The sequence below is a fragment of the Lissotriton vulgaris genome, chromosome 9 (assembly GCF_964263255.1).
Source record: "Lissotriton vulgaris chromosome 9, aLisVul1.2, whole genome shotgun sequence".
Classification (NCBI taxonomy): Eukaryota; Metazoa; Chordata; class Amphibia; order Caudata; family Salamandridae; genus Lissotriton; species Lissotriton vulgaris.
In genome coordinates this window covers 1140827861-1140855718 of record NC_141697.1, presented here as the reverse complement: position 1 = coordinate 1140855718, position 27858 = coordinate 1140827861, and the positions used below count along the sequence as shown (strand labels likewise).

The window sequence follows — 27858 nt, the reverse complement described above, 5'->3', positions numbered from 1 at the left end:
ACACCTTTAAATGAACATAATTGACTTCCGTAATAACTTCCGCCTGCCATGAACTAAATAATTAACGTAGATTTGTCCCAATTTTATTTTTTCACTCCCCCACCAGTTTTCACCTTTGTTTGAAGCTCACTTGGGCAAGTACCTATAGACTAGCCATGAATAATGACATGCCAAAATGCCCACTGGAGGGCTATACTCAAATTGCTGATTAATTAACTAAAATGTTGAATCATGAATTATATGTACATGTGGAAATGCCCACTGGAGGGCTATACCTTGGTTGTTTAGTGATGTATCAACATGTCTAATGGTAAATCTCGCCCACTGGAGGGCAGTACTCCCCAAGCAAAAAGCGGTTACAGAACCAACAGTGGCTAATGGAGGATTAGTAACATCTAATTTACTCCAACACATGGCCAGTCACTGAGCACCCCAAATATATTACTAATCCCTCACATGTAATTACCCATATAAGTATTACACCACATCATAGGGCTAAACTACAAGTCCCAGAATCCCGAGCATGTGGGTCATGTAACATGTGACAAGGGGGCGGGTGTAATCATGTTGTTTGTTGGTTCTTTAAAACTGTTGAGCGATGCACAGTACACTGACCGTGAGCAAGACAGCGGACGCTGTCGAAACGCGTTGGTTTCTATATTGTTTTACAACCCCCGATGGATTAATGGATTAAATGAAAAATAACACTCCAGAACGCCTATAGCCTGTTTCTTTCTGCGACTCCATCTTCCCCTTGCTGGGGAAACCTGATATATATATATATATATATATATATACACCCTCGTAGGAGACCACACAAGAGGGGTTTGCAGCACATGTACCACCGGTAGCAGCCTTGCAGCCTGTTACATAAAATTCCCTTCTGCTGCCATACGCGTTTCAAGCGTCTCTGCGCCCTTGTTCACTGGCTGACAAACGGAGAAACAGTGGCTTGATTTCATGCACGTGTTTTATTGAAATGTTCAAGTCCCGCCCATGCAGGTTGTGACAAAGCATTCTGGTACTTGCTGTTTATATTGTCATCACTCGATCGTGCAAACCCAAGTGGAGGTCACTGCTGCTCCATTAAAATATTTCCTTAGTAGGTGGAAACAAATGTAAAGCACTACTCCGCTCCCAATATTTGCCGGTGGCTCAGGCCCCCCTCATTCTCATCACCGCTCGAAGTTCATGAACAGCTGAGATCCGCCAAAGTCCAGCGGCAGGGCACTCCAGTGGCCGGACTAGCCACAATACTTAAGAAAAAAAGGTTGCCCTCGTAGGAGACCACACAAGAGGGGTTTGCAGCACATGTACCACCGGTAGCAGCCTTGCACGATCGAGTGATGACAATATAAACAGCAAGTACCAGAATGCTTTGTCACAACCTGCATGGGCGGGACTTGAACATTTCAATAAAACACGTGCATGAAATCAAGCCACTGTTTCTCCGTTTGTCAGCCAGTGAACAAGGGCGCAGAGACGCTTGAAACGCGTATGGCAGCAGAAGGGAATTTTATGTAACAGGCTGCAAGGCTGCTACCGGTGGTACATGTGCTGCAAACCCCTCTTGTGTGGTCTCCTACGAGGGCAACCTTTTTTTCTTAAATATATATATATATATATATACACACACATACATATACACACACACACATATATATATATATATCACATTTTTGCGTATACATTGTTGCTCTTCTTTGAGAGTTCAGTCTTACACCAAAAGAAATATACATTTTATTCATTTGCATAGTACTAACACCAAACAAATCAACGAAAAATAATTTGAAGTAAACCATCAAGATTACATTTTGTGCTGACTTTACTGGTCTGGAATTAAATTAAGTGCATTTGCACTTTTAATCCTGGATTCATTAGATGTCATGTACTTAAACTGCAGAAGCTGGAGGATTGTCTGGATAACACCGGATAACCAAACCCACCAGTCTAAAGAGGCAGGTTATTAATTTAGGTCTTCCAAATATAAAAAGCTCTTGCCCTAATCCAATTTTTCTGTATTTCTTCCAGTATTTGAGGCCGAATACCATTTGCTTCCCAACTGGAAATACAGTTCGCTGGGTAAAAGTAGATTGATTATTCTTCTGCTGTGGTGGTAAAAAAACTCAGAACGCCCATGTAATGTTTGGCCCCTGGTCCTTCACTAGCACAGATAGTAGCACACTCTTGTTTCTTTTAGTTGTGCATAATGTCCTTAACCCATCAGCCACTGCAATAAAAACTAGTACAGCAATATGAAATATATATTTTGGAAGCAATACCACATAAACTAGCGTGCCGGATACTATTTTTTAGAATTTGTTTTATTGATTTTCACAGCGATTATCCAGTCATTGTAGAGCCATACATAAACACATTGGTACATGGCCTAGTTGCATATGTTGACATTCAGGTTAAAATAGTACATATTCACATTGCAATAGGTCAGTGAGATACCCTACTTGACATTGCATAAAGTCGTAAATCATTGAATGAGTCTCTCATATCAGTTCATTGCAGGTAATAAACATTTTTGCCTACATCAGAAGACCAGCATAACAGGTCATGAGTAATCAAATCTAACATGACCTATCACATCTATTCCATACAAAACAAAACTTACCCAACCCTCCCTCCCCCCACAAGCTCGGCAACAAGTGGCCATACGAGCATTTTCACATGTCTAAATCTGAAACAAGAGTGTATCTTGGTTCCACAGACTGTCCTAGGTGTACTGTGTATTCCTGCAACAATAGGTAATAGAACCCACTGACTCTGTAAGGAGCTTATGTGTCCTATTGTCATTGGTCCGTGACCTCAACAGATGGTGTCAAAACTCCCTAGTAGGATAATAAATCTATCGCTGCATATTCTTCCATGATTGCATTCCAGCTCAGCGATATTGGTGTTTTCCTTTGGCCTCTATACTCCTCTCTCTTTAGTTCAGCTCCCTCCGCCCTACCCCATCTCATCACCTCCGCATGCCAATCCTGCAGGGACGGAGCCCTAGCGGCTTTCCACCGTGTGGTTATTGCTCTTTTAGCTAGGAGGAGCGCAAGATTAGCGAATCGACAAATGGGATTACCCTTCGTCCCATGGGGCCATAGTCCCAATATACAGTATTCTAGTGTGTTGTTATGACGCACCGGGGCTATATCCGTCAGTATTTTGCATACTGTCTTCCAGTAGTGCCCCAGTCTAGGGCAGTCCCATGCCCTGCGTTGGGTGCGTAGCAGCGCGGACAGGCATCACTTGCTCCCGAAAACATAGCACACAATCTGCGTGGGGTTAAATAAGCTCTGTGAAGTAACATTAGTAGAATACATTTGAATTTAGGGTTACGAGATTTGGGGTGCCCTAGTACAGTATCCCATTCCTGATCTGTAAATGCATGGCCCACGTCCTCCTCCCAATTGTCGCGTAGTGGTCGCAATGAATTTGCCATTTCAGTCCGAATCACGCGAGTCAACCATTTTGTCAGGCGTTCCCCATTTCCCATCAGGTATTGCATGGTAAGAAGCGTGTTCGTGGTTGGTTCAGTACCCTCCGGTGACCATGTAGTGCATATTTATCTGGATATATGTGCATTTAATAGGAACAGTGTATCGGGTGCACCATGTAAGCGTACAAACGTGGCAGGTGTCATTAATACGAGCAAAAACAACAGGTGATGGACAGAATGCAGAACAATGTCATACATTCACACCAGTACAGGAATCTGGGCCTAAATCCATCGTTTTTTTGCTCACCATGCCTTTCCAGTTTGAACCCAGCCATATGCAAATCAGTCTTGACCCTGTGCCCCATGGGAACAGTCCAGCCCGAACTGCCAAGCCAGGTCCTCCCTGGACTGGAAACAAGCATCCAAGGACCGGTTTCGGGCTTTCAGCCCTCATCAGCCTGGATAGCTTGATTCCAGTGGCATGGAGAGCACGGGACTCACGTCTGAGCATACATGTGTCATTAATACACCTTCAGAAAAGAACTCTCCTACCGTGGCAATGCCTGCATCAGTCCATGCCTGGAAAGCACGGGTAGTGACCAGCCCCGTTAGTGTGGGGATACCTAGAAGCGGAATAGTGGGAGCATACGGTGGTGTCCGCCTAGTGTTCTTCACTACGCTCCTCCAGTAAGTAATGGCTATCTGTAGCAGGTGGGGTGTCAATGCCGGTAGGCAGGCCTGAGGCAGAAAGAGCTTGTGGATGACCCCTTTGTCCCTATCCAGCAGAGACATATCCAACTCGTGTAGATTACATCCTGCAAGCCAATATGCCAGCCATTGCAGTTGGCTGGCATAGCAATATGCACGCAAGTCTGGTACCTCCATCCCCCTTGCTTCGTGGGTAACTGTAATTTTGCCAGTCCAATACGTCTGCGCCCAGTGTTCCAGACTAGCCCCACCAGTATAGAGTTCAATACTTTAAAAATTCTCGAGGGTACAAGTATAGGTAGATTGGTAAAACAATAAAGCAGCCTTGGCAGCAACACCATTTCACTGATGGGTACTCGGCCTGCCACCGATGGGGGCAGCGAGACCCAGAAGTGGATCTGAGATTTGAGAGCAGTAATCGCAGGCGTTAAGTTGCCATCCAGGAGATCCGTGGCATCATGATAGATCTGTATTCCGAGGTATTTAAAGGTATCGGGCGCTACGTAGACGTTCCAGGGGCCGAATGTAAATGGACCACTCCTCTTAGAATTATCGAAGAAATAGGCATACGACTTGGCAGCATTAATAGCCAGGCCCGAAAGTTCTTGGAAGGACGTAAAGATCGAAGACATTGGATGTGGGTCCGCATCCATGTCTTTAACATAAAGAATGAGATCATCTGCGTATGCTGAAACAGTGCGAGTTGCACGACCTCGTGTTATCCCCTTACAACTTCCAAATGAACGAAGCCTGTGCAGAAGCGGTTCCAGTGCTAGTATAAACAACAGCGACAAGGGGCATCCCTGTCGGGTACCAGCGGGCTGGATACTAAATATGTGATTTCTCAAACATATAAGGAGTTATTTATTTTTATTATCATTATTTCTTACCAAGACAATTGGAATGCAAACATTTATCATCCATAACCGTTTGGAACAGAAATACTCTCACAGGTTGACGTTGAGCACTGCTATCTGAAAGTATAAACAATGCTAATTTACCTTTCCTCACAAAAAGACTAATTAAACTGTGATCTCCAGGGTAGCTTTAACACCTACTGGCAGGCCTAAAGCTTTTCTCCATTCCTCTGAACAAAAATTAAAGCAGGTATTTCAGTGTGAACAAAGCACGTTCATGAAAGAAGGAAAAAAATTGTAACAATCAGCAAAATTTTTACTCACCACAATATTTGCAGTAATGACTTCTGGGTCAACACATATAGACTCAACGAAGAACGTCTGCAATAAAAGAAAATGCACGTTGAGAAAATACAAGTCCACCAGATTGCCAGCAAGGAGCAAATACAGATTCCAACAAATAATCCCTGATTTCCGAATACCGTGCACTGCAGTCATTTTTAATAAGATTAGCAACTGACTGAACTTAATACGGTGTGTCAATCATGATGGGATTACTGCATTAAAATATACCCCTCTTATGCTTGGTGGAGAAGAGGTTTCCTTCATCCAAATCCTTGGTGGCGATGTGCAAGTGAGATGCAGCAATTATATCACATTGTAAGCAAATACAGCCGCAGGCGGTGGTCAGCCGCACCCTTAATACCATGCTAAGGCTCACGCTCTTCCAGACAGTTCAACATCACCTAATTCGTTGGTGGAATGTGGCGCAGGTTGGGTCATATAGGGCTTAACATAGAAATGGATGTGCAGAAAGCTGGTCTAATTCTACCACCCTAGTACCAACCCGCAAAAGATTTACCAACCTCGACAAAGTTTTAAAATCTCTCCCAACCCCACTCTTGCCAAAGCAGTGGTGTGGTGTGGGGCAAGACTGATGTAGAGCTACTGGAACACAACATAGCATGCAATTGTAAAGCACAAGTTAAACTCTTGAGTAATCTTGGCAGACATTGGTTATCCAACTTAATGGTATTCAGGAGAAAAGGCTGGGTCTGGAATTTCAACCTGTGACCATGAGCTCAAACACATTAGTGGAGTAAGTAGAGTAGAAGCATTAGTCCATCGAGCTAATAGGTTCAGCATAAATTCAGAAGCAGGGAGTATACGGTCACACTTTCAACAGCCTACAAAAATTCACCCTCCTGCACTGTGTAAATTCATCCAACAGCAGTGACCTGGCCAGCACACACAAATGTGACCACTACTCAAAAAAGTAAAATCAAGCAACTTGAAATAATTTAAATATGGTTTTGAAAAACATCTCAGCCTATACGTTGCAACTTCGTCTTCAGTAAAAAGCTGCTGAAATATTTATTTAAAAATGAAATAAAATTCAGTTGTTAAAGCACACTCAGAAAATCTGGACACTTGCACAAGACACCTGGACACTTGCACAAGACACCTTTTATGATTTAGAGAACCAACCAAAGCTCTCGATCTTAAACTCAACCTCACACAAACAGAATAACTAACTGCACCCCCACTAGCACCATCCCATTACAAGCCTACTCAAAAGAAAAACCTATTCTCAACACCTCTCCAATCATCGCAGACTCAGCAAATTCTCTAGGCTTGATGGTGGATGAACATCTCAACCTACAGTACCAAATCAATACCTTTCGAAAGGAGCTAAACTCGAACGCAATCTGCTCCCAGTATTCAGCTTATAGATTTAACATCAATTTTTGACCACAAGCAATGTATACCTTGTTCTAGAAACTGGCGAAAACTATTTCTTTTGTAGTCTTCCTCTAATCACTTTAATTTGCTTTTGGCACTCACCCATGCCACAGACCCACAGTCCATTTCAAAACAAACACTAAATAATCTCTAAATCCCACGCCGGAAGAAAGGGTAGAGGGGCAGAAGAGGTAAATTTGTGCAGCCTGCTATGAATGAGGTCATGTAATAATAACCTGTACTAAGAAACAGGCCAAGCCAATGATGACAAGTCGTGCTTGCAGTTGAATGAGTGTAGGTGGCAGGCACTTGTAGGCCTTGAGATCTTGTGCCCAACACCCAAGATCTCCTGCCGCATTACCAACGCCAAGAGGGAACTAGTAGGGAGGCAAAGCTGGTTGCATCTCTCAATTCTCTGCAGTCCCATCAATGTTGCATCCTGTCAGCAAGAGCAGAGTAGTAGAGGCCAACCAGAACAGCTCTAAACCCACCCTGGGCGGCCCGCCCTTCTCCAGCTGCCATGGACTGTCCCTTTATTTATAGAGGAGGTGCAACTTTTAACATTTAAAGTATATTTTGGATTATATCACTTTAGCATATTAGATTATATCACTAAACTGAGTGGCCTTTATTACAGTTAGTCAACCACACACCCCTTTCTGCCCTGACGATTTAAAAATTGACTCAAAAGGAAAATCAGTTTTCTGCCGCCAATATAAGCATTTATTATAGATCGATCAACATTACAGTCTATTAAACGATGTACAAGATAGTTTTGTACAGTGTGCACCTTAACTGAATTATTTCCAGGTGCTCTCATGTAATGATCATGGAAAAGATGGCACAGTGAAGAAAATAAATTGTCTAGGGTCACCCAGTTTGAACAAACTGGGAGGTAGGGACTGAAACTAGGTTTTCTAATCATACATCGTGCAATTCAGCCACTGGAATGTGCAAGTCAGCCACTGGATGGGTATCACATTCCCTTGATTCCCCAGTGACTATCTCATTGGAGACTTCAGAGTAGAGCCAGTTGTCTTCTGAATCCTACAAAAGGCCTGTTTTGATGTTATACATGGAATCCTGCAAAGATGTTTTTATACAGTGCTCATCCTAAACTGAAGTACTTCAAGGTGCGCTCAGGTGTTTTGATCATAGAAAGCGAGGCACAACGAAGAAAAGTAATTGCCCAGGGTCACACTGTTCCATGAAGCTGAAAAGCCAGGACTGAAACCAGGTTCATTCTAGGACAGAGTACCACAAAAGCCTCTGACTGGCCTGTCTATAATGGGAAAAGGAGTTTTAACATGACGGTTTCCTGCAATGCAGAGCTACTGGGAAAACTAACAACTCATTTATTGTATACAGGCTCAATAGAGAATTTTTTTCACTAAGGTAACTTTATTTAAAGTGAATGATCTATTTAGTTGGTCACTAATAATACATTACCGCTTACCTTAAATCCATGCTGGTCTGCAAATTTAAGAATAGTTTCTCTCCTTTCCCTGGTTGTGTTTGTTGCATCAAAAACCTGGATAACAATAACCAGCATAAATAAAAATCACCCATTTAAACACATCACGCAACAATTGACAGGTTTCAAAGTCAAAGAAAGTTTAAGATTAACTACTCATAAGATTGCACATGAAAACTAGCACAAAAAGAAAATACTCAAAAGATACTGCACTGTAATGGCAGAGACCAAAAAGAGACAACACCTCTTGGTCCCTGCAAAACTATTGTTATTTATACAGGTTATGTTTTGCTGCACTCACCAAAGGATGTTTTGCAGCATTATATAAAAACCAGGATTATATGAAGAACTTTTAACACTCAAAACAGACCACCACAACAGTCACATAATAGACAGACAAGGGTTATTATTAATACAGGGAAACGACCTGAACAACGATTTCTAAACAACGAGTGGTCTTAACAACGATTCATAAACAAAGACCTCGGACTGAACCACGACCTCCTTAACACATACTTCATTAAACAACGAGTGGCCTTAACAACGACTCCAAATTTAAAAACAAACATTTTTTCATTTTTTTAAATTACACTTCAAATGTAAACTATTTAAATAAACATATATTGATATTTTTTATAAAATGCAGACTAATTTGGTCAGTTTTAATTAATACAATCTCTAATGAGCTGTACGAAAATGAAGAAAGAAACATTACTTATTTGCAATCCTAATTCTCCATCGTGACAATATTTACTGAATTCATGATCTCTGAATGGCCCTTCTCATTAGCAAGATCTTAAAACACTTCATAAGAGACCTCATTTGTATTAACAAGTGTGCACATGCCTATCTAAAGGCACCCTAAAAAAACAGACAACCCGATTTTCCCCATGCCAAAGACTCTCTAGTACTATGATGTATCTTTGTTAGAAAGCAAGATAGAAAATTAATGGCCAGATCTGCACTCGCCTGTAAGTTCATAACATAGAATTTTGCCTTTGGATTCAGTTTAGATCCACTTATCCTAAAAGGCACATTTGTACAGCTCCACGCAGGTCATTTTAGAGAGGTAAAGGCCGCCCACAACTTAACTTTGTATTGGCCAACAAGCCACTCTGAGCTCAGAAAGCATTGCCAGGTCACGAATTTAGCAAATATTCCCATGATGGAAAATTAGGACTACAAGTGAACTGAATGTCAATCTCACCATGAGCCTTAAACTAGAGCTAAAAGTCACACTATGAGAGGAATGAGGACAAAACGGGCATCATCATTACTGCTTAGTTATGCCTAAAAGGTTGTGCAGCAGTGCTTGACCAACATGGGTATCTGTTCTGAAATCAAAATCCGGGGAAACATTGTTCTGCTAAACTACTGGCAAATTGGAGGGTGGTTCATGCGCACATCTTGGTGAATGTATTATTTCTGAGAAAGGGTTTGGAGAGTGGCCTTCCTGCAGGTGAAAAGCATCCTATGTCTACCCAAGTGAAGGAAGTTTGCTTTCTGATGAAAAAGTATTCCGGAGAAGCTCATTCAATAAGCTACTGACTGGATGCAACCATCCTGTATGGCTCCACCTTAAGAATTGATTACATTCGCACAGGTCCTTTGAATTTCTTTTGAAGAAAGTTTGATGCATTTTTAACACAACCACTATGAATGGCTCATTAGGGCAACATTCTCACTGGCCCTGTATCTAGAACTATAATCCCTATATTACCAGAGAGGCCCAGGCTTTCTCATGAAGAGGGAGCAGAGGAGCAGGTAAACTTTAAGACCTTCCTGATTGAACTTAATCACTAATGAAATGAAAACAAGACTAACAAGACTCTTCCAAAGGCTGTAATGGTCACTAGGTGAACCTAAACAAGAAGAAAAGGACGATTGGACTGAGCCAAGTGCAAGAGATAAGGTAATCTAGTCTTCTCCTTCACATCACTGGCCTATGAGCCAATACAATTTGGCTTTCATTTTCATAGATAATTTTCTAAACATTGTGTCTTCCTGTTCTTCATTCGTATCTAATCATGCGGTTGTCTGAATCATCATACAGGCATGTCAGTGCTGGTTTGTACTCTTTTCAGCCTGATGTGTCCAACTTCAAGCTCGTGCACAATTCTGCAGCACAATGTCCACACAAGAGATGTCAAGTTATTGTCACCCACTAACACTTCTTGGGTGAAAAGGTGCCCACATACATGACCACACCACTTTGGAAATAAACAACTGGGTAAATCGAACGCAGCCAATAAAATCCAGAATTGGTAGGAAACCTGTAGTCAACAGGCACCACGGAATTAACAACACTCACCATATGGCAAGCATACTGGGGAAAAAAAATCACAAAATTGTCATAGTCTTAAGTGGCCACATACCTAGTGGACCTAGAGACCATGGGTCACCCATATGGCATGGACATTGGTCATATGTGTAGAAAATATGCCATGGAACTTTAGCGAGTGACGCAGATAAAGTCTACAGGATATTTTGAGTGCAGATCATGTCACATACTACCAGTCTTGGAGTGTAATTGGCTGTACTGTGAAATCTTATGAAATTTGTTTTTTAACAAACTAGCACATGATGCTAGTGTGTGAACATACTGTTCTGTGCTGGTGCATCTATTAAAATACTGCCCCTAAATAACAATGGTAGGAAATCACATTCATCTCCAGAGGCTTTCATGCAACTGTTTTGCACTGTACTCTGCATCACAATCAACTTCCTTGTCGGGAGGTACAGTGGTAATAGCAGATACATAGCTGCCTCTGTTCGCTGCACGATGCACACAATACAAAGAAGCACATTTCATACACATACCAGAAATTATAATCTCTTCAACTTTTTTTTAACTTTGGAATCTTTCCTAACAGAATGGCAAAGTTGAACCAGCTCATCGAGTGAAGCAAACCTGTTCTGAAAAAGAGCATTGTGTCATATCATGGAGGAAGAAGGATGTCAATTTCAAATGGTCTACGCCCTTTTGTTCTCACTGGGATCCTGGCCAGGAGTGAAAACTTAAAGGTCATATCAGTTCTGTAACATGTACCTTTAACAGTGCTTTCTTTTTCAAGTTAAAGTATATGACAAAAGCACATGAATTTTACTGATCAAATAAACATTTCTGCTTTTTTGTGCTATCTGTAAGTATGCACTACCCCTATTGCTGCAAACGAAAAATCTCAACATGAAGGCACTAAACAAATACTTTTCTTAGTTTCTCTTCACTCATACATTGAAAGTAAATGTGGGTACGCCTAGTGCAATTTGAACAGAGTCTAGAATAAATATGAGTAATCAGTCTGTTCACCAGTGATGCCAGCTACCCTCGTAGTTCGAAAAGCAACTAATTTCAGGACGCGATTAGGTACATGCTCTGTTTTTGAAGCATAATAGCAGCATTTTATTACATAAATATTAAAGCAATTTAATTCATACAAGTACTTCTCCAAGGTATTTCAAACCATCAAATTATTATTTTTGGGATTGTAGAACCTGATGCAGACTGCTAAATTTAGGTCGGATGGCGGTAAACTACACTGTTTATCTGAAACATTTCACAAGAAGCCACTTCTTTCCAAACAAACTGAAGATTGAATGACTGGAATAATAATACAAACTAACGCACTGCAGAAAGATAGCGTCCTCGCCAACAGTGCAGTTGTGCAAAAAAGAAAAATCTGTCGTCCCCGTATCCAGAAGGAGTGAGAAGGCCAAAAAACGTCAAAACAAGGATTGAGACATAGCTGGTTTCATAGCACCTGGATGAGAGACCGACATCACTGATTAATAGCCGACCAATTTCATGATAGATGTTGAAACAATGTTGCATATGGTGGAAGGCTGAAGGAGGAAGTGGCTTGGTGTTCTTTTTCAATCTAAACTGCATGGAGTTATTTCTTTTAGTACGCATTTTTGTTACATTACGCTACACTATGTATCTTTCAATGGCAGATTGAATGAACACAAAGGGTCTGATGATAACTTTGGCGGTGTGGGAGCAGGTCCACCACACCGCTGCTGCACTGTTCACACACTGCCAAAGTCATATGACCACCGCCCACCACATTACGAGATTACTCGTGTCTAGCGGGTGTTTCTTTGGCGGGGCCTCTGAAGAGGGACACCGCAATGGGAGTGGCAAAGGCAGTTCCTGCATGGCATGGACTCTGCTGCAGTCCATGGCCTGCAGGAACTGGGGAGCATGCACACATGAGGGCACGATATGCACCTCCCCTGCATGCTCCCCCATGCACAGGGCAAAGAGTTTTCAAACCGCATGCAGTTCCATGGAGTAAGAACCTCCATGAGACCGCTGGCGGTGACTAAAGTGACACGCTTGGCAGTGCCGCAGGTCATACAAAGTATATTGAGAGCATCAGACCGTTGTGCCACAGCCATGGAGCTCTGATTCCTGGCGGTTGCAGCTGTGCCATGGTGGTCCGACCGCCCAAGTTGTAATCCGCCACACTGCCAACACAGTGAATTTGGTGGTCCTCAGACCGCCAAACTCGTAATTAGGCCCAAAGTGTTTACGGACTGCTGTTGCAATACATTATTTATACAAACACAAAAACTGGATTTTCTTTTACAGATTGGTGCTTTTATATTGATGATGTAGAGCTCTTATGTATGTTTTTGCACCATTATGATTTCTTAAATCTAGGGATTAGTAAACAAGGGCAAAATAGCCCTCATGCTACCGCCTGATACTACAGACAGGTCACTGGAATTATGTGAATTTACAGCTGTGGCATTTTCCGCACAATAGACAGATTAGCCACAATCCATCATCTGCTGCACAATCAGCAGATTTTAACAGAAAAATATTGGTTCTACCTCTGTTATAAAAAAAAAAGCTGCAACTGGTGCTGCTGTGCAGTAGGAGGCCGACCGCAAATTTGACCGCCCATCTTTTTGTCACTTATTTTCAATGTGGGTGTTAAATTGCCAATAATGAAGCTAAACCTTTGCCAAAGAAATTATACTATAACGAAATGTGCCACATTATTTGTCTTTTGTTTTCGAATTATTTAGTCAACTCTGATGCATAGTTTGTCCTTCACTGGTCACATAATTCCAGTGGCCTTGACAATAGGTAATGGAGGTTAAATGATTGCGATCTAACACATTTCAGTGGGCATTTTAACAAATAATTGTCCACCATTCAAGCTATACATCGGCAATGCCAACTACTAAAAGAGTGAATATCAATTACCTCAATTATGTGGATGTTATTCATTCTATTAAACATTCTCCATGGGAGTTGTAGAGACTTAGAAAACGCCTTTGGAATATTAGGTTTAGAAATGGTAACACCATGTTCAGATACCTAATGCACTTGCTATACAATTTCCGGTGACAGCCTGTGTGCAATGACCTCATAAGAGGTACCCAGAGATGAGCCAAGCTGCATTGGTCATGGGTGAATTGTGTAATCACATAAGACGCAGTTGTACAAAGCATGTCTTTGGTACTAGTTAGTCCCTTCAACATTCTATTGCATGTTCTAATAGTATTTAGACATTCGCCTACAAGCTGGGATTCCATTGTTGGTCATTGAACAAAATGAACCGTCTCAATATGGAAATGTAAAATCAACATGTACAGAAATAGTTAGTGATGATTCGATGCCACCATATGAAGTATTAGATGGCAAACCTTCATGCTAGTGCACGTGGAAACCCTCAGCTGGCAAGATATGTGGGGAAATGAAAACAAATCAGAAGGCTGGATTCTTGCATCACTGAAAGACCTGGTTCCCAGATTTATATCATCATAGAGCACAATAAGTAGAGCATATGTTGAACCACAATCAAACTCTCAATGCCAACATTACCATTGCAAAAAAAAAAAAAAAAGATTTACATTGACAGGAAACAATGCTTTCTCATATGACTGAATGTCAATAGAGAACAAGCAAGAAAGAAATTGGCAAATTCAATACGTCTGGCATTGGCCGACAGCCTTTTAGTATTTTCACTGCTTGTGTTATGGTTTTTGAAAAAAGCTATAGTTTGGGGAGCGGTTTAGCTAAAAGTATTTTTGGTTTGAAAAAGCATGTCGCTATAGTAGACTATGCCTCTGAAAAGAACTACTTTGTATGCGGCCCTGTGAAAGAGCAGAATGCCATCACTCACAGCGAGGCTAGCCAATGGCTAAGGTAGGCTTGACCCACTGACTATTGCTGCATGCCATAGTGGGTTGAAGAAAAATGTGAATGACCACAATAGATCAATGGATGAAGAGGGTTGACTGAAAGGCGCAATAAGAGTGCTATAGTATAATTTTAATACAATTGAATGATGTTGGCTAACGCCAGACCTAAAAGCTAATGAAGAACAATTTCACAATGGAGGTATGTGAATTTAACAAACAATTGTTTGGATATATACTCTTAAAAAGTTAAAAACAAGTGTTAAATCAAACTTTTAAAAACTACAGGTACATGAATAAACAAACAAAAAAACATACCGCCACTTGTCCACCTTCGTCACTGAGGTATCGTCTGACATCATCCAGAGCTTGTAAGGCACACTGTCTTCAGAGGGGAAAAAAACAACATGGCTAGCACATGAAATCTTGACAGTCATAGCAACAAACTTTTCTAAATACATTTGTGGGGTCTTGTTGGCAACACACACAAACCTCTAATGTACAGGAATGAATGTTTATTTAAACATTGAAATAATTGCTAGTGTGGGTGGTAGAGCACATTTAGATTGAAACATTTAGTCGAAACCCACTCTCCCTTTATTCACATTTGCTATATACAAGACTTTTGATAAAACAAAACCAGAATGAGTCCTGGTTGGCTGCTGGGGGCGGTTTGGGCACCATGCATCATTAAAAAAACAAGCACTAACACACACCTACAAAATGAGGCAGGCACTTTTTTCTTCTTATTTACCGATCCAGGTTGGATAGATAATTAGGTTTTCTTTATTTTAAGTTATCACAAAAGTAGCAATGTGAAATGCAGGAGCCCACAAGTGTGAGCACAACATGGGAGAGTGGTGAGGGGAAAAGCACATAGGACAAGGGCAAAAGAGTGTAACATGGAGACCGGGCAGGGGGTGGGAGGGAAGAGCAGTACATAAGGAACACTGTAGGAAAAAACATGCACTTTCGTGGGCAGCTTCAAAAACAAGCATCTGCAATGCAATAGGTCTTGCATTTGCGAGAGTTGGAGCTATTGGTGTTGTAAATGATAATGTCTTTTACCCATGTGCTTTTTCTTTTGAGTGTTGTGGATGTTTGTAGTGTGCAGTGGAATTATGACAGTTGGAGTAGAGTAGTTAGTTGTGGAATTGTGTGGGGTGGTATTGTGTGGTGTAATTGTGTATTGGAATTATGTGGCATGGTGAATAGATGGGGTTGAGAGCTGCGGAAAATAGATAGAAAGGAAGATAGAGAGGGATAGGTAGTTTGTGCACAAAGAGGTGAATGAACTCCAGGCAGAGGAGCAGAAAACGTGTGTGAGAAAGAAGTGGACAGCAAGCCATAGACGTATAAAAACTGAGCGTTTGTTTATGCAGAAGACACCTGAAGAAGGAGGAGGAGAGAGTGGGTTTGAGGGATGGAAGCTTTGAAAAGGTATTGTGCTCGAAGACCTGAAGTGAACAATATGAAAGAGGTGTGAAGAGTGCATGAGAGAGAGGGGTGAGATATGGTATGAGAGAGAGAGAGAGAGAGAGAGATATAGACAAGTGGGTGGGGCACCCAGGGGGTGGGGGTGTGTGAAAGCTAGAGGTGGATAATGTACAGTGTGAGGAGGGATAGGAAGTTAGCATGTGTGAGCAGATATTATAGATAGGAGATAAGGAGTGTGAGGGAGGGATGAGAGGGGCAGTGGGATTGAGGGATGAGAGGGGCAGTGAGATTGAGGGATGGGAGGGGTAGTGGGATGAGACAGGCAGTGGGATTGGGGGATGAGAGGTGGTAGTGGGAGTGTGAGGCAGGGAAGAGAATGGTAGTTGGTGTGTTGTGGATAGATGATAGGATTAGTGGAGGTGTGAGAGAGATGGATTAGATTGGATTTTCTTGTTGTTGAATTACGTGGCGTGCAATCGTGTGGAGTGGATGTCTAAGTAAATTTTTTATTTACGGCTCAATACATTTCCCATACGGCTATATATGAACCATTTAGCAAATGCAAAAAAGTTCCTGGTAGTATCAAATTGTTGCATGGATTTCTATTTAAATTAATAATTTATGGATGAAAACATTTGTTTATGTTCCAAACGAACCAAGATGGTACACTATTACAAATTGTCAACATGGTGCAGAATTGCATTAAAGACCAGGGTCATTGGAATTGTGCAGCATGGACAACAAAAAATTGGTGCAATGTTAAATAAATTATGCATACAAAAAAGGTGATTATTCACCTTCTATCGACAAATAATTACTTCAACACCGCTGCATTGTTTTGGTGTTCAAGTTGCATAATTACAATACCCTTGGCCTTTAATGCAAATTTGCACCATAAACAATAACCATATATTAGTACCACATTAAAACTCGTATGTAACAAACAACATAGCTTTCTCTTTTCAATTTAATTTAGTTCAGAAACAGTGTCATTTTTATTGAGAACGGAGCATCGAGGCACATTGTTTTTTAAATTAGTTTCACAGAGCCTGTTGGCACATTGTTTTAGTAAATTGTTTAAGTCTGCTACAATGTAATTACATTTAAGGTCATATTGTTGGTTAGAAATTATAGCTTTGTTCATTTTGGAAATGGGTTAATTAGGTGATTAAATGCGCAAAAAAAAAAGGAGATCTGATTTATAAGTATGTATTTGCGTTTTCAAAAGTGCGTTACTGGCATGTAAAACACGCATGGTTGAAAAACGATGAAACCATTAATTTAAATAAGGGCTGCCTTTCATCGAGCACTAAACCACACACATAACCTGATTTTAAGTAACAGCGCAAAATGGAAAGAAACAACTGAGACAATGTAGAGGCGAAAAGCTAATTCTCCAAGCAATATATCACACGCTGAATTTTGAACATAAATAATCATAATCACCCCAAAATAATTACATAAAGCACTTTATAGAACAAAAATAGCTCATTAGGAATAAGGCCTGTTGTAACTTTCATTAATGCCACAAAAACGTCAAATGTGGCTTGCTATCTGAAAGAAATAACTTGCCATCTTGGGAACTAGATTCCAGCCTCTGTGGGAAGCACCCCAGCCGGGGTGGTCACACAATGTTTATGTGCCAAGAAATCCCATATGGTAGGGTTAGCACTGATAACTATCTTAACAGTTATGGTAATGTGCTCCTTTATAGCATAGCCTTTTCCTTTCACACCAAAATGACAAAACTATTCAACTTTCTTCCAGCATTGAAAACTCGTGGTCGCACCCATACCGTTATATACAAGAATCTTGAGCCCCATTGCTCCATCAACGTCACTAGACTTGCCTCTCGTGTTAATGACAGATGATTTAACACGATAATGTGCACTGCCTCTGAACAAACGTTTTTAATAAGTTCAATAGATGTGTTGTGCATTTCAGAGCAATTTCTTACAGACAAACGCTAAGCCTGCAGTCCTGTCCTTTAGCCTGGGTACACAAAAACAATGTACAGGTGATAAGTGTGAGGAATGCAAAGGGTGGCGGAGCCCTTTTGTACCTGAAACAGGGAGAATCCTTCAAGCACTCCTCGAAATCACTAGTCCCCTTCATGCTGGGTGAGGGCAGGAATAACGAGGCAGCAGCAAGAATAGGGGAGCTAAGCACAGCAGTTGAAGTCGGTCACACTTCAGCCTTCTTTACCACTGTCCAGCTCTCAGCCCTCTGCATTTCGACCACTTCTGAATATGGTCTGAATATGGTCCCCGCTGGGAGACACTCCAGGCTCCCAGACACGCATATAGACAACAAACATCAATACTAGAGTCGGAGCGTCATAGACACAGAAGAAAGGAGTAGTTTGTCGTCCTCGGCAGGGTTCCACTCAACCTTACCTACTGCTACGGAGCCCAAAGCAACCTGAGCTGCTTAACGTAAATTACCTTTATGAATATGGGGTGGGGAAAAGTAATGTTTAGCGCTGAGTCGTATGATATAGTTATATTTTAACGAAACGCAAAGAACACTTTCAAATATGTAATTTGTCTGGCCTATTGTACCGTTTACATTGAAGAAACACGGCCACGTTTGAAAATGGCTGCCAAGGTAGTCCTGCAGAGTGGCAGAACATAAGCAATACGTTGAACGTAAGCAACTTAAGGTACCAAGTTAAAATGCTGGTTTTACAAGACCCTAAGCAATGATTAAGTAAAGCCAATTTTTGACTAAATTATGTGAAAAGAATGTTTGTCCTAATACTAAATATTAGTTTACACAATGGTATAATGCAAAAAGTATACATATGGACACTCCTTTTGTTATCATATCTCTTTTACTACATGACAGTTGTCATAAAAACAAAAATGTTAAATGGAAATACATGACGATCCTCACAGAAACAAAATGAGGAATACTCAACAATCCTTAGTTGATCGCAAGGTCACGAGTGGAGGGAAAGAAAACAAGCACAATGCCATCTACAGGGTAGCCCAAAACCAAACTAATATACTACCAAAGAAAAAGCCCAACTCACGGTAGACATCAAAAATTGCAAAATGCAAAAAAAAAATACAACTAAGGAGCCAGGAGGCATGCGCTGGAGGCAGCACTAACATAACTATGGCATTAAGAGGAGGTGGGAGGGAGAAATACGGTAGGTAAATCTAAGCAGCTATGGTGCCAAAGCTGAACCTATTTAGAAAAGGGGGTGGTGATGAACAGAGTGTCTGAGTTAAACAGACCACTCTTACCCAGTCCAAAGATCAGGGCTTGATCCATCACCGTTATTTATCTCACTGCCCCATCCCAGCTCAGAACCTGGCTATATGCAAATCAGTCTGTCCCTGGCCCACTGCATCATGGGAACAGGGCAGACTAAACTACCAAGCCAATTCTTCACCAGAAAGGAGACAAGCTACCGGGGACCGGTTTCTGGCATTTCAGCCTTCTTCGGCCCGGCTTGCTTGAATCCTGATGGAGCAGTGAGAAAGGGACTCATGTCTGAGTATACCCTGCCACACCTATAGTGGCCAAAAACGATTTAGAAAAGGGGGTGGTGATGAACAGAGTGTCTGAGTTAAACAGACCGCTCTTACCCAGTCCAAAGATCAGGGCTTGATCCATCACCGTTATTTATCTCACTGCCCCATCCCAGCTCAGAACCTGGCTATATGCAAATCAGTCTGTCCCTGGCCCAGTGCATCATGGGAACAGGGCAGACTAAACTACCAAGCCAATTCTTCACCAGAAAGGAGACAAGCTACCGGGGACCGGTTTCTGGCATTTCAGCCTTCTTCGGCCCGGCTTGCTTGAATCCTGATGGAGCAGTGAGAAAGGGACTCATGTCTGAGTATACCCTGCCACACCTATAGTGGCCAAAAACGATTTAGAAAAGGGGGTGGTGATGAACAGAGTGTCTGAGTTAAACAGACCGCTCTTACCCAGTACAAAGATCAGGGCTTGATCCATCACCGTTATTTATCTCACTGCCCCATCCCAGCTCAGAACCTGGCTATATGCAAATCAGTCTGTCCCTGGCCCAGTGCATCATGGGAACAGGGCAGACTAAACTACCAAGCCAATTCTTCACCAGAAAGGAGACAAGCTACCGGGGACCGGTTTCTGGCATTTCAGCCTTCTTCGGCCCGGCTTGCTTGAATCCTGATGGAGCAGTGAGAAAGGGACTCATGTCTGAGTATACCCTGCCACACCTATAGTGGCCAAAAACGATTTAGAAAAGGGGGTGGTGATGAACAGAGTGTCTGAGTTAAACAGACCACTCTTACCCAGTCCAAAGATCAGGGCTTGATCCATCACCGTTATTTATCTCACTGCCCCATCCCAGCTCAGAACCTGGCTATATGCAAATCAGTCTGTCCCTGGCCCAGTGCATCATGGGAACAGGGCAGACTAAACTACCAAGCCAATTCTTCACCAGAAAGGAGACAAGCTACCGGGGACCGGTTTCTGGCATTTCAGCCTTCTTCGGCCCGGCTTGCTTGAATCCTGATGGAGCAGTGAGAAAGGGACTCATGTCTGAGTATACCCTGCCACATCTGAAACTGGGATGGTGCAGTGAGCTAAAAAACGGTGTTGGTTCTAGCCCTGATCTTTTGACTGGGTGAGAGCTTTCTGCTTAATTCAGAGACTCTGTCCCTCACCACCCCTTTTTGTAAATAAAGCTGAACCTAGGCAAACAGTAAAAGAGCAGGAAACCAAGAAAAAAAAATCCAGAGAACTAATAAAGAACCATAGTGTAATGAGACAGTACTTAGTCCCGGCTGCTGTGAGGAAAAGAAGGGAACAATGAGGGACAAAGAGGCAGGACTTACCATTGACATAGACAAACGAAAAGCAAAGGCAAACAATGGGTGGAGTTGGAACTCCACAAATCAAATACAACAGGATGCTAAGGGACAGCGCAAGCGCTGTCTAGGCTCGACCTAAAAAGTAGTGCTTCAAAAGTGAGCAGTGGGTGGACACAAGTAATGCATCCATGCTCTAAGGCAGGGATACTCAAAGTACAGCCCAGGGGCGCATGCGGCCCGCCTGACCTTTAACTCCGGCCCCCTGGTGAACAGCAGCACTGGGCTGCTTGCTGTTCACTTGACAGAGCAGGGACATTCAGAAAACTGTGAAAGAAATGGGTTTCCTTTATTTACTCGTTAATTAAAGTAACGGAAAAGAAGGTGTCCTGGACAGCTGATCTTTAGGAACACCTTCAGTTTTAAAGACATCTTGCACTAAACATGTAAAACCATGATAAACTCTGCAAACTTCAAAAAAGTGTATTTTATTAGCATGCATGAGCGTTGCTTTAACTTTAATTCTCAGTGCATGCCAATAGAGGGTTGGTGGCAGACAGGTGTCCCGGGTAGGCTCAGTTTGTTGTCTACACCAGGCTTTGCTTTCGATTTCCCCCCTACGTCCACCTTTCCTCCCTCCGACCATTGCCCGCTGGCATCTGTGCAGCCCTTGGGCATGCCACAGACAGTACTTTGTGGCCCCCAGGGAAAGGCTTGTGAGTACCCATCCTCAACGGGATAGACAAACAAATAGAGGACGTAAAGCCCATACAAGCCAAAGAAGAAAATCAAAGAAATGAGAGCGACAATAAAGCCAGCCAACAGTAAGCAATGGGTAAGCTCTAAGCCCACTAAGTTAACAATAGGTCTTTTCGCCACAAGTCAGCTTGCCCTGGGAGGCAAGACGTAAAACCATAGAAATTAACTGGAAAAAACCTGTTAAAGATTAGTCTTGGCTCAGTAAATTCAAACCCGAAAAACTCCTGAAATTCACTATATCGTGTCTGGCCCTACGCTGTGCACAATGAGTTCTTTACCCACGTTTTTGTAAAAACAATGTTCCCCTATATTGTTAACAAAAAAGCAACTTCCATGAAAATCTCTATATTGCACACAAAATTGTGCCATTTTTGAAAACACAATCTGGTTTTGTTTCTCTTTCTTCCCTCGAATTTCTTTTGGTCAGCACTGTCGGTGCCAACACAAGGAGATGACATTTGGTTCAACCACCACAACAGGGAATTTTCATTTCTTAGATTGGACACTATATGTATTTTTCTAAGGCCCTCCTAGCAATAAGTTACGGTCAGTCAGATTTCATGGGAGAGCATTCCTATCGCTGTTGAGGCCCAGCGTGGCCCTCTTTTTGACTATTTATTCTTGATAGCAAGTGAGAGCAAACCAGGACAGGGGAAATAAACTTTAGACTGGAGCTCCTGTCCCTTTACAAATATCTGGATTACTTGAACAACCATTTATGTAGCAATGAACAGTAGACTGCCCAATTGATATAAAAAGAATAAAGAAGCCCACAGCGAATAATCTGACAAGAGATGGCAGTATATTTTCCTGTCTATAGTTAAAGGACCCCTTTTCGCCCTCAGAGTCAATTATTTGAGCGCTAAAATGTTCTTGAGTGGTTAAGGTTAAAACCTGTAGATGAGTGTAGTGCAACATCTGTGGTGACAAGCAATTCTGCGCTCCTTCTCTTGGGGGAGTCAGTGGACTGGTAGCACCAGTGACCCTTTGAGGCTGCTGGAAGGGGATAGACAAAATGAGACAGCGGCGCCCGTGGATGAACCAGGGTCCTGGTATGCCAGTGCTGCACTGAAAGCGGGAGGACTACATCAGGGAAACTAATCACTGGATCACAAGCAGTGCCCACAAGATAGTTTTGGGGGCTCAGCCAGAACTGTATCTTCATGCCTTACACACCCAGACTGATATCCAGCACGGCACCATAACTGCAAGCTGCATAAGCTGCATAAGACCCTACTACCCATGTTACACTTGAAAGTGGGGATAGTTTGGGCCCACAAGTCAGAGCCATTTATGCTAAACCGAAAATATAAACGCCTTTTTCAACCCAAACTTGCATTGAAAATTAGAGGCTTCAGAAGGCAGAAGAAAGATCAGAGACCGAGACAGAATTAATAAGTTCAAGCACACTGTTTTGATGTCTCTCAATACACTCCCTTGCCACTTTTGAGCAGAAACGGAATAAAACAGTGTCAGTGATAAGTGCTGAGTAGGGAAAGATGGAGGGCGTATCCAATAGTGTGGTGCATCTCGAACAAGCATGTCTTGCGAAGCTATAACAGCCATGTGAATTACTGAACAATGTGAAGACCGGATCCCAGTTGACAGCACTGCACTGCAGATTCCTGGGTTGGTACCTGGGGAGTCTTTGACTCACGTTGTCGGGGAGATTTTCAAAGGACTGTTGGAGGAAGACACACTCCAAGTAGTGTGCAAGGCCTACATCCCCCACCCCCCATTCCCCACCAAGAAATATAATGAAACCTCAAGAATAGGGGAACACCAATGGTAGTCCTGGAAAATCTTGAAAGTCACGAGGCCACATTAAAGACCGCGGTCTAAGACGATTAACAGCTGCATCTCTTTCCCGAGTCCCCATTTAGGAAATGAGAACCAGTCGAGATTCAAAAGCCACTGTTGTCCAGAGGATTAGAGTCATAAATGGATGTCCAACCTTACTGAAAGTGCTTTGCAAAGGAAATAGATATTTTTTGTAGTGGGACAATGATAGATTGTTTCTTTAGAGCCTAAACGGGGATGTAAGGTGAAAACAGGAAAATCTAGTTATGTAAGTTGAAAGTGTCTGGCGGTCCGACCTTGGGGTGGTGCTGGGGGGGAGTGGGAGGGGGAGAGGGATAGGAGGGGGAGAGGGATAGGTGGGGGAGAGGGATAGGGGGGGAGGGATAGGGGGAGGCGGAGGTCAACAGGGTCTAGTTTTTTTATATATCATTTTTGGGAGGGGATATGTTCTCAGTGGAAAGAAGATTCGGTAATTATTTATTAAAATTTTTTTTGTCTTTCTTTGTTCTCCTCGGTTTAACCATAGGCCCTCATCGGGCTCTTGATGATTGCAAAATCTGCTTGGAGCTCATATTAATGCTTTGAAGTGGTGGTAGTTTAATCTGATCTGGGGCAACTGGGGTTCAGCCCTTTCTATCATGATTTTGATACATTTTTGAAATAGAATTATTGAAACAACCTGTGGAAGGTTCTGCTTCAATTAAAGGACAAAATTATGGGAGCAGTTAGTGCAAATGATATTATCTTTTCAGGAAACAGTCTGATAAAAACATTATTTTTTCCCTTTTTAACTGGAAGAAGATAGCGGACCTAACAGAGACCCTCATTCTGTGGACCATGGATATGGTAGCCCTCATTTTGCATTTATTTTTAGCTACTGCCTCCAAAAACTTCTTAATTTAAACTATCTGCGCCTATTTACAATTAAGCCTTAAACAATAAACTGCACATGGCTCATCTCTAGGTAACATTTTGGATACACGTTAGCCAATGAAATTAAGAGTTTCACATTCTCCTTGCCCTATTAGGAGCATTGGTTTTAACTGTGGAAAATGTTCTCATTAGACAGGTCGATAACTGTATATAAAATTACACTGACCAAAACACTGGGTGTTCTATTGAAACAAAGCTGCATAGGACGAGCAGGTCATACTCCTTAGGGAGTGTGACTTCATGTTAGCTAGTCCTACCTCAACTTGCATAAGGTACCAGCAGGATGCATGGCTACACAAGGATACGGGTTAGGGCTTTTACATGTTATTCTAATGTATTACTCACAAAGACTGGCTACGACCCATCTGTCCCAAATCCCCACCCTGCCTCAAAGTATTCGGATATATGCTTTTAACATTATTAACACAGATATATATATATATATATATATATATATATATATATATATATATATATATATATATATATATATACACACATACACACACAAATAAATATACATACATACACACTACCACACACAGACAAATAAAATCAAGGTGCATTCCACACAGCTGGAATGTTTTAATGTAAAGATCTATTTGAAAACTACTGCACCCTAAGCTAAGTTAGACCTGCCAGTAAATAATACTGCATAAATATTGTATTGGTCATCTTTTAACATCAATTTCCTAAAAAACCATTACCCTATTCATCAATTTATTATATCCTATGATTCCATAATTTTACTATTCCGCAAATGCAAGACCCATATAAAACCCGAACTGCTAAAACACAATGCACTTACTTCCGGACTTTCAAGCCCTCTTCGTTATCGGGAAGGAAGAATTCAAAGGATTTGAACGTTTTGACAAACTCACGTCGATACTGGCCAACATTAAATGCTATGAAGAAAAAAGTACCAATTACTAGCAAACAAGTGAGCCCGTCTTTTTATATGAATATATCATCCATCTAATGCAATATATATATATATATATATATATATATATATATATATATATATATATATATATATATATACATACACAAATATATATATATATATATATTATTAAAAGGGAGAGACAATAATCCCTCAAATACACTGCAATACAAGGTCTGACATCAGCAGTGAAAGAATACATGCCACCCAATCAAAAAGTGTTGAGACCTAAATACTCCTGGGCAGGACAAACAAGAATAGGAAGCAAAGGCACTGAATCGCAGGGAAGTGAGGTAGACAATAAAACCATCCAATCTTGGATAAACAGCTGACCCAAAGCCCACTCTCAATGTTATTGTTCACAAGGGGTCTCTGACAATAGAAAGCTACATCAGTCTGTAAGGGACACGTAATAAATAGGAAAGGTTGTGGACGAGGATCCAGATAACATATTCTGCAATTTCACTGGCGGAGAGGTTGGTTCTGGGACAGAAGGAAATGGAAATACATAATTGAAACTGGTGCTGGGAAGAGTTGCAAAGTGCTTACCTTTGGTAGGTACTCCAATCCAATTTAGATAGCGTGTTAATTTTTTGGAGATGTAGGTTTTTCCTCTGGCAGGAAGACCTACCATGACAATTAGAGTAGGGCAATTGGTCATGCATACTGAAAAAGAAAAAAACATGGAATTAATACTTAAGCTGAACAACTGCTGTAGCAGCGAAACTTACAAATAACGAAAAAGGCATGACAACAAGCGAAGCTGTAAAAGAAATAAGTGCGACTGTTAAACCACTTCTTTATAATTGTACAAAAAATGAGCCAAGAACAAACAGTGGCCAAACTACGCCATTAAAATACATGGCAACCAACTAATAGCATTTATTTTTTATTTTGTCTTGCAAAATCAGCATGTCACTTTATGCAGATGTTTTGTGAAAGTCTGCATGCCGGCAATCTACACTGCTGAACAGAAAATTGGAATAAAAGCTGATAAATGGCTGTTGTAACTCAGTGGAATAGAGGTGTTATCCTCCATGCAGATATCATCTGCTGCTGCCCAGTGGCAGCATCGTCAGTAAAAATAATCAATTAGAACAACTATATTTTAAGAGTCGTTTAGAAATGCCAGAAGATTCGAATGTTCTGGACCCCTACCAGAGGACAGCAGTTGTGTTGGGCACTAAAGTCCCACAGTTCGGCCCTCATTAAATTTGTTCTCCGAGAAATCGTTAACGTTTCGGTTGGGATGTAACGGAGAAGATGATTCTACCACGAACGTATTGAGATGCTTTGCAGCAATCCCGTTAAATTCAGGTGCATGATGTAGCGTGTACTCAATTTGATAATTAAATCCACTTTGGTACAGTGAATGTCTTACAGAATGGTTTCATGTGAAAATCTATAAACAGACTGAGACTAGTCAAGGACGCAAAGCTTTGAAGACTTTGCAAACAGTTGGTGAACTTTTTTAGTAGGCTCATGGAAAAAGAATTTAGCTGTACCAATATCAGGCCTCTTCTCAATTCTACTCAGTGTGCAATTTGTAGAATCGGGAAGATGTTTTTCAACAAATGGATAGATGCTGCTCTGTTTCCTTCAGGACAACATGATTTCGAATCAAAAGTGGGTTTTGCTTCAAAAATTACTCACAGGTTCTTTTCTTCACTTTTCGGGAAAAGCAAACTAAGTCACTCGAGGCCATATTATGATTAGACACCTTGCACTGAAAACAATAGCTTGACCAAATTTATTACGATTTCTCCGAGTTAATGTATGAACTTTAAACAGAAGCCGGGAACAGACAGATGCGATTCCCTGCTCGCGGTTTCTAACCTGTTCGGCCTAAAATTCAAGGATTAACGCAGTAATTCCAAATTATTCGTTTGAACTTTAGATACCTGGCAAGGCACAAAACAAGACCATGATATGGCCTCATGCCTGTGGGCAAAAAGAATGAATAGTCTTCGGGGGAAGGGGGACTCGATATTACATCACAGATACCAAAGACCATGATCATAGACATGAGACAGCAGTGCATATTCTAGAGGACATAACATACTTCCAAAAGAACAACGCCTATAAAATCCAACACACATGATAAACAAGGAATGCAACAAGCAACTACAGAGCCTCCCCGTGATTTAAACATCCTTGAAGTAAAGCTTGTGACCTATAGCCTTCCCATGACAACCAAAAATGTATCCACATGATCCACCAAAATCCCAAATTTGAATCATGAACATGGTGTAACACATGCAAACCTTAGCCGCCCAATGTTTAAATACAACCAAGATGTGAAGCTACAACCCCAAGCCTGTCCACGATAGCCATCAATAAAGTGAGACGCATGTGACCACAAAATCTGTTCACAACGTAGAATTACATTGACATACACACTTAACAAAAAAATCCATGCTGCTTATAAGCTTGCACATAACTTAAGACTAAACTCCACCACTTGATGAAAAAGGATTGGCACAGCTAGTAGATCCTGCCTATGGTTGAGCTACTGACTTTGCTAATGAGGTGGGGAAGGAAAATGGGAGGGCAGGTGAGTGGAGGCAACAGAATCGCTATGAAATACCCATCGCTGGCCACTTTTTCTGGCATTGCAGGTGGGAGGAAAAATAAGTAGAGACACCGAGGGAGGGGCAGAGAATATGTGGTAGTTGGGAGTAAACAACACTGCTGGGGTTTAATAAGCAACATGGCCTGGGGGTGGGTTTGAGGGGAATAAACAACCCAGCCAGGCGATGGTAGGGTGCATAAGCAACGTGACCGGGGTTGGGGGAATA

General features: G+C 41.7%; 1 protein-coding gene across 5 annotated transcripts in view; it reads right to left on the bottom strand.

The window, feature by feature from the left end:
- PFKFB4 (6-phosphofructo-2-kinase/fructose-2,6-biphosphatase 4) overlaps positions 1–27858 on the bottom strand; it is a 290956-nt gene that overhangs the window by 81546 nt on the left and 181552 nt on the right. For all 5 annotated transcript variants that reach the window (XM_086939179.1, XM_086939178.1, XM_086939180.1 and 2 more), the window contains exons 2-6: positions 25610–25726; positions 24923–25019; positions 14699–14765; positions 8207–8281; positions 5332–5388 (exon numbers count right to left, since the gene is read on the bottom strand). In XM_086939179.1, coding sequence (XP_086795305.1) covers positions 5332–5388; positions 8207–8281; positions 14699–14765; positions 24923–25019; positions 25610–25726 — 413 coding nt within the window. The remainder of the gene's footprint in view (positions 1–5331; positions 5389–8206; positions 8282–14698; positions 14766–24922; positions 25020–25609; positions 25727–27858) is intronic.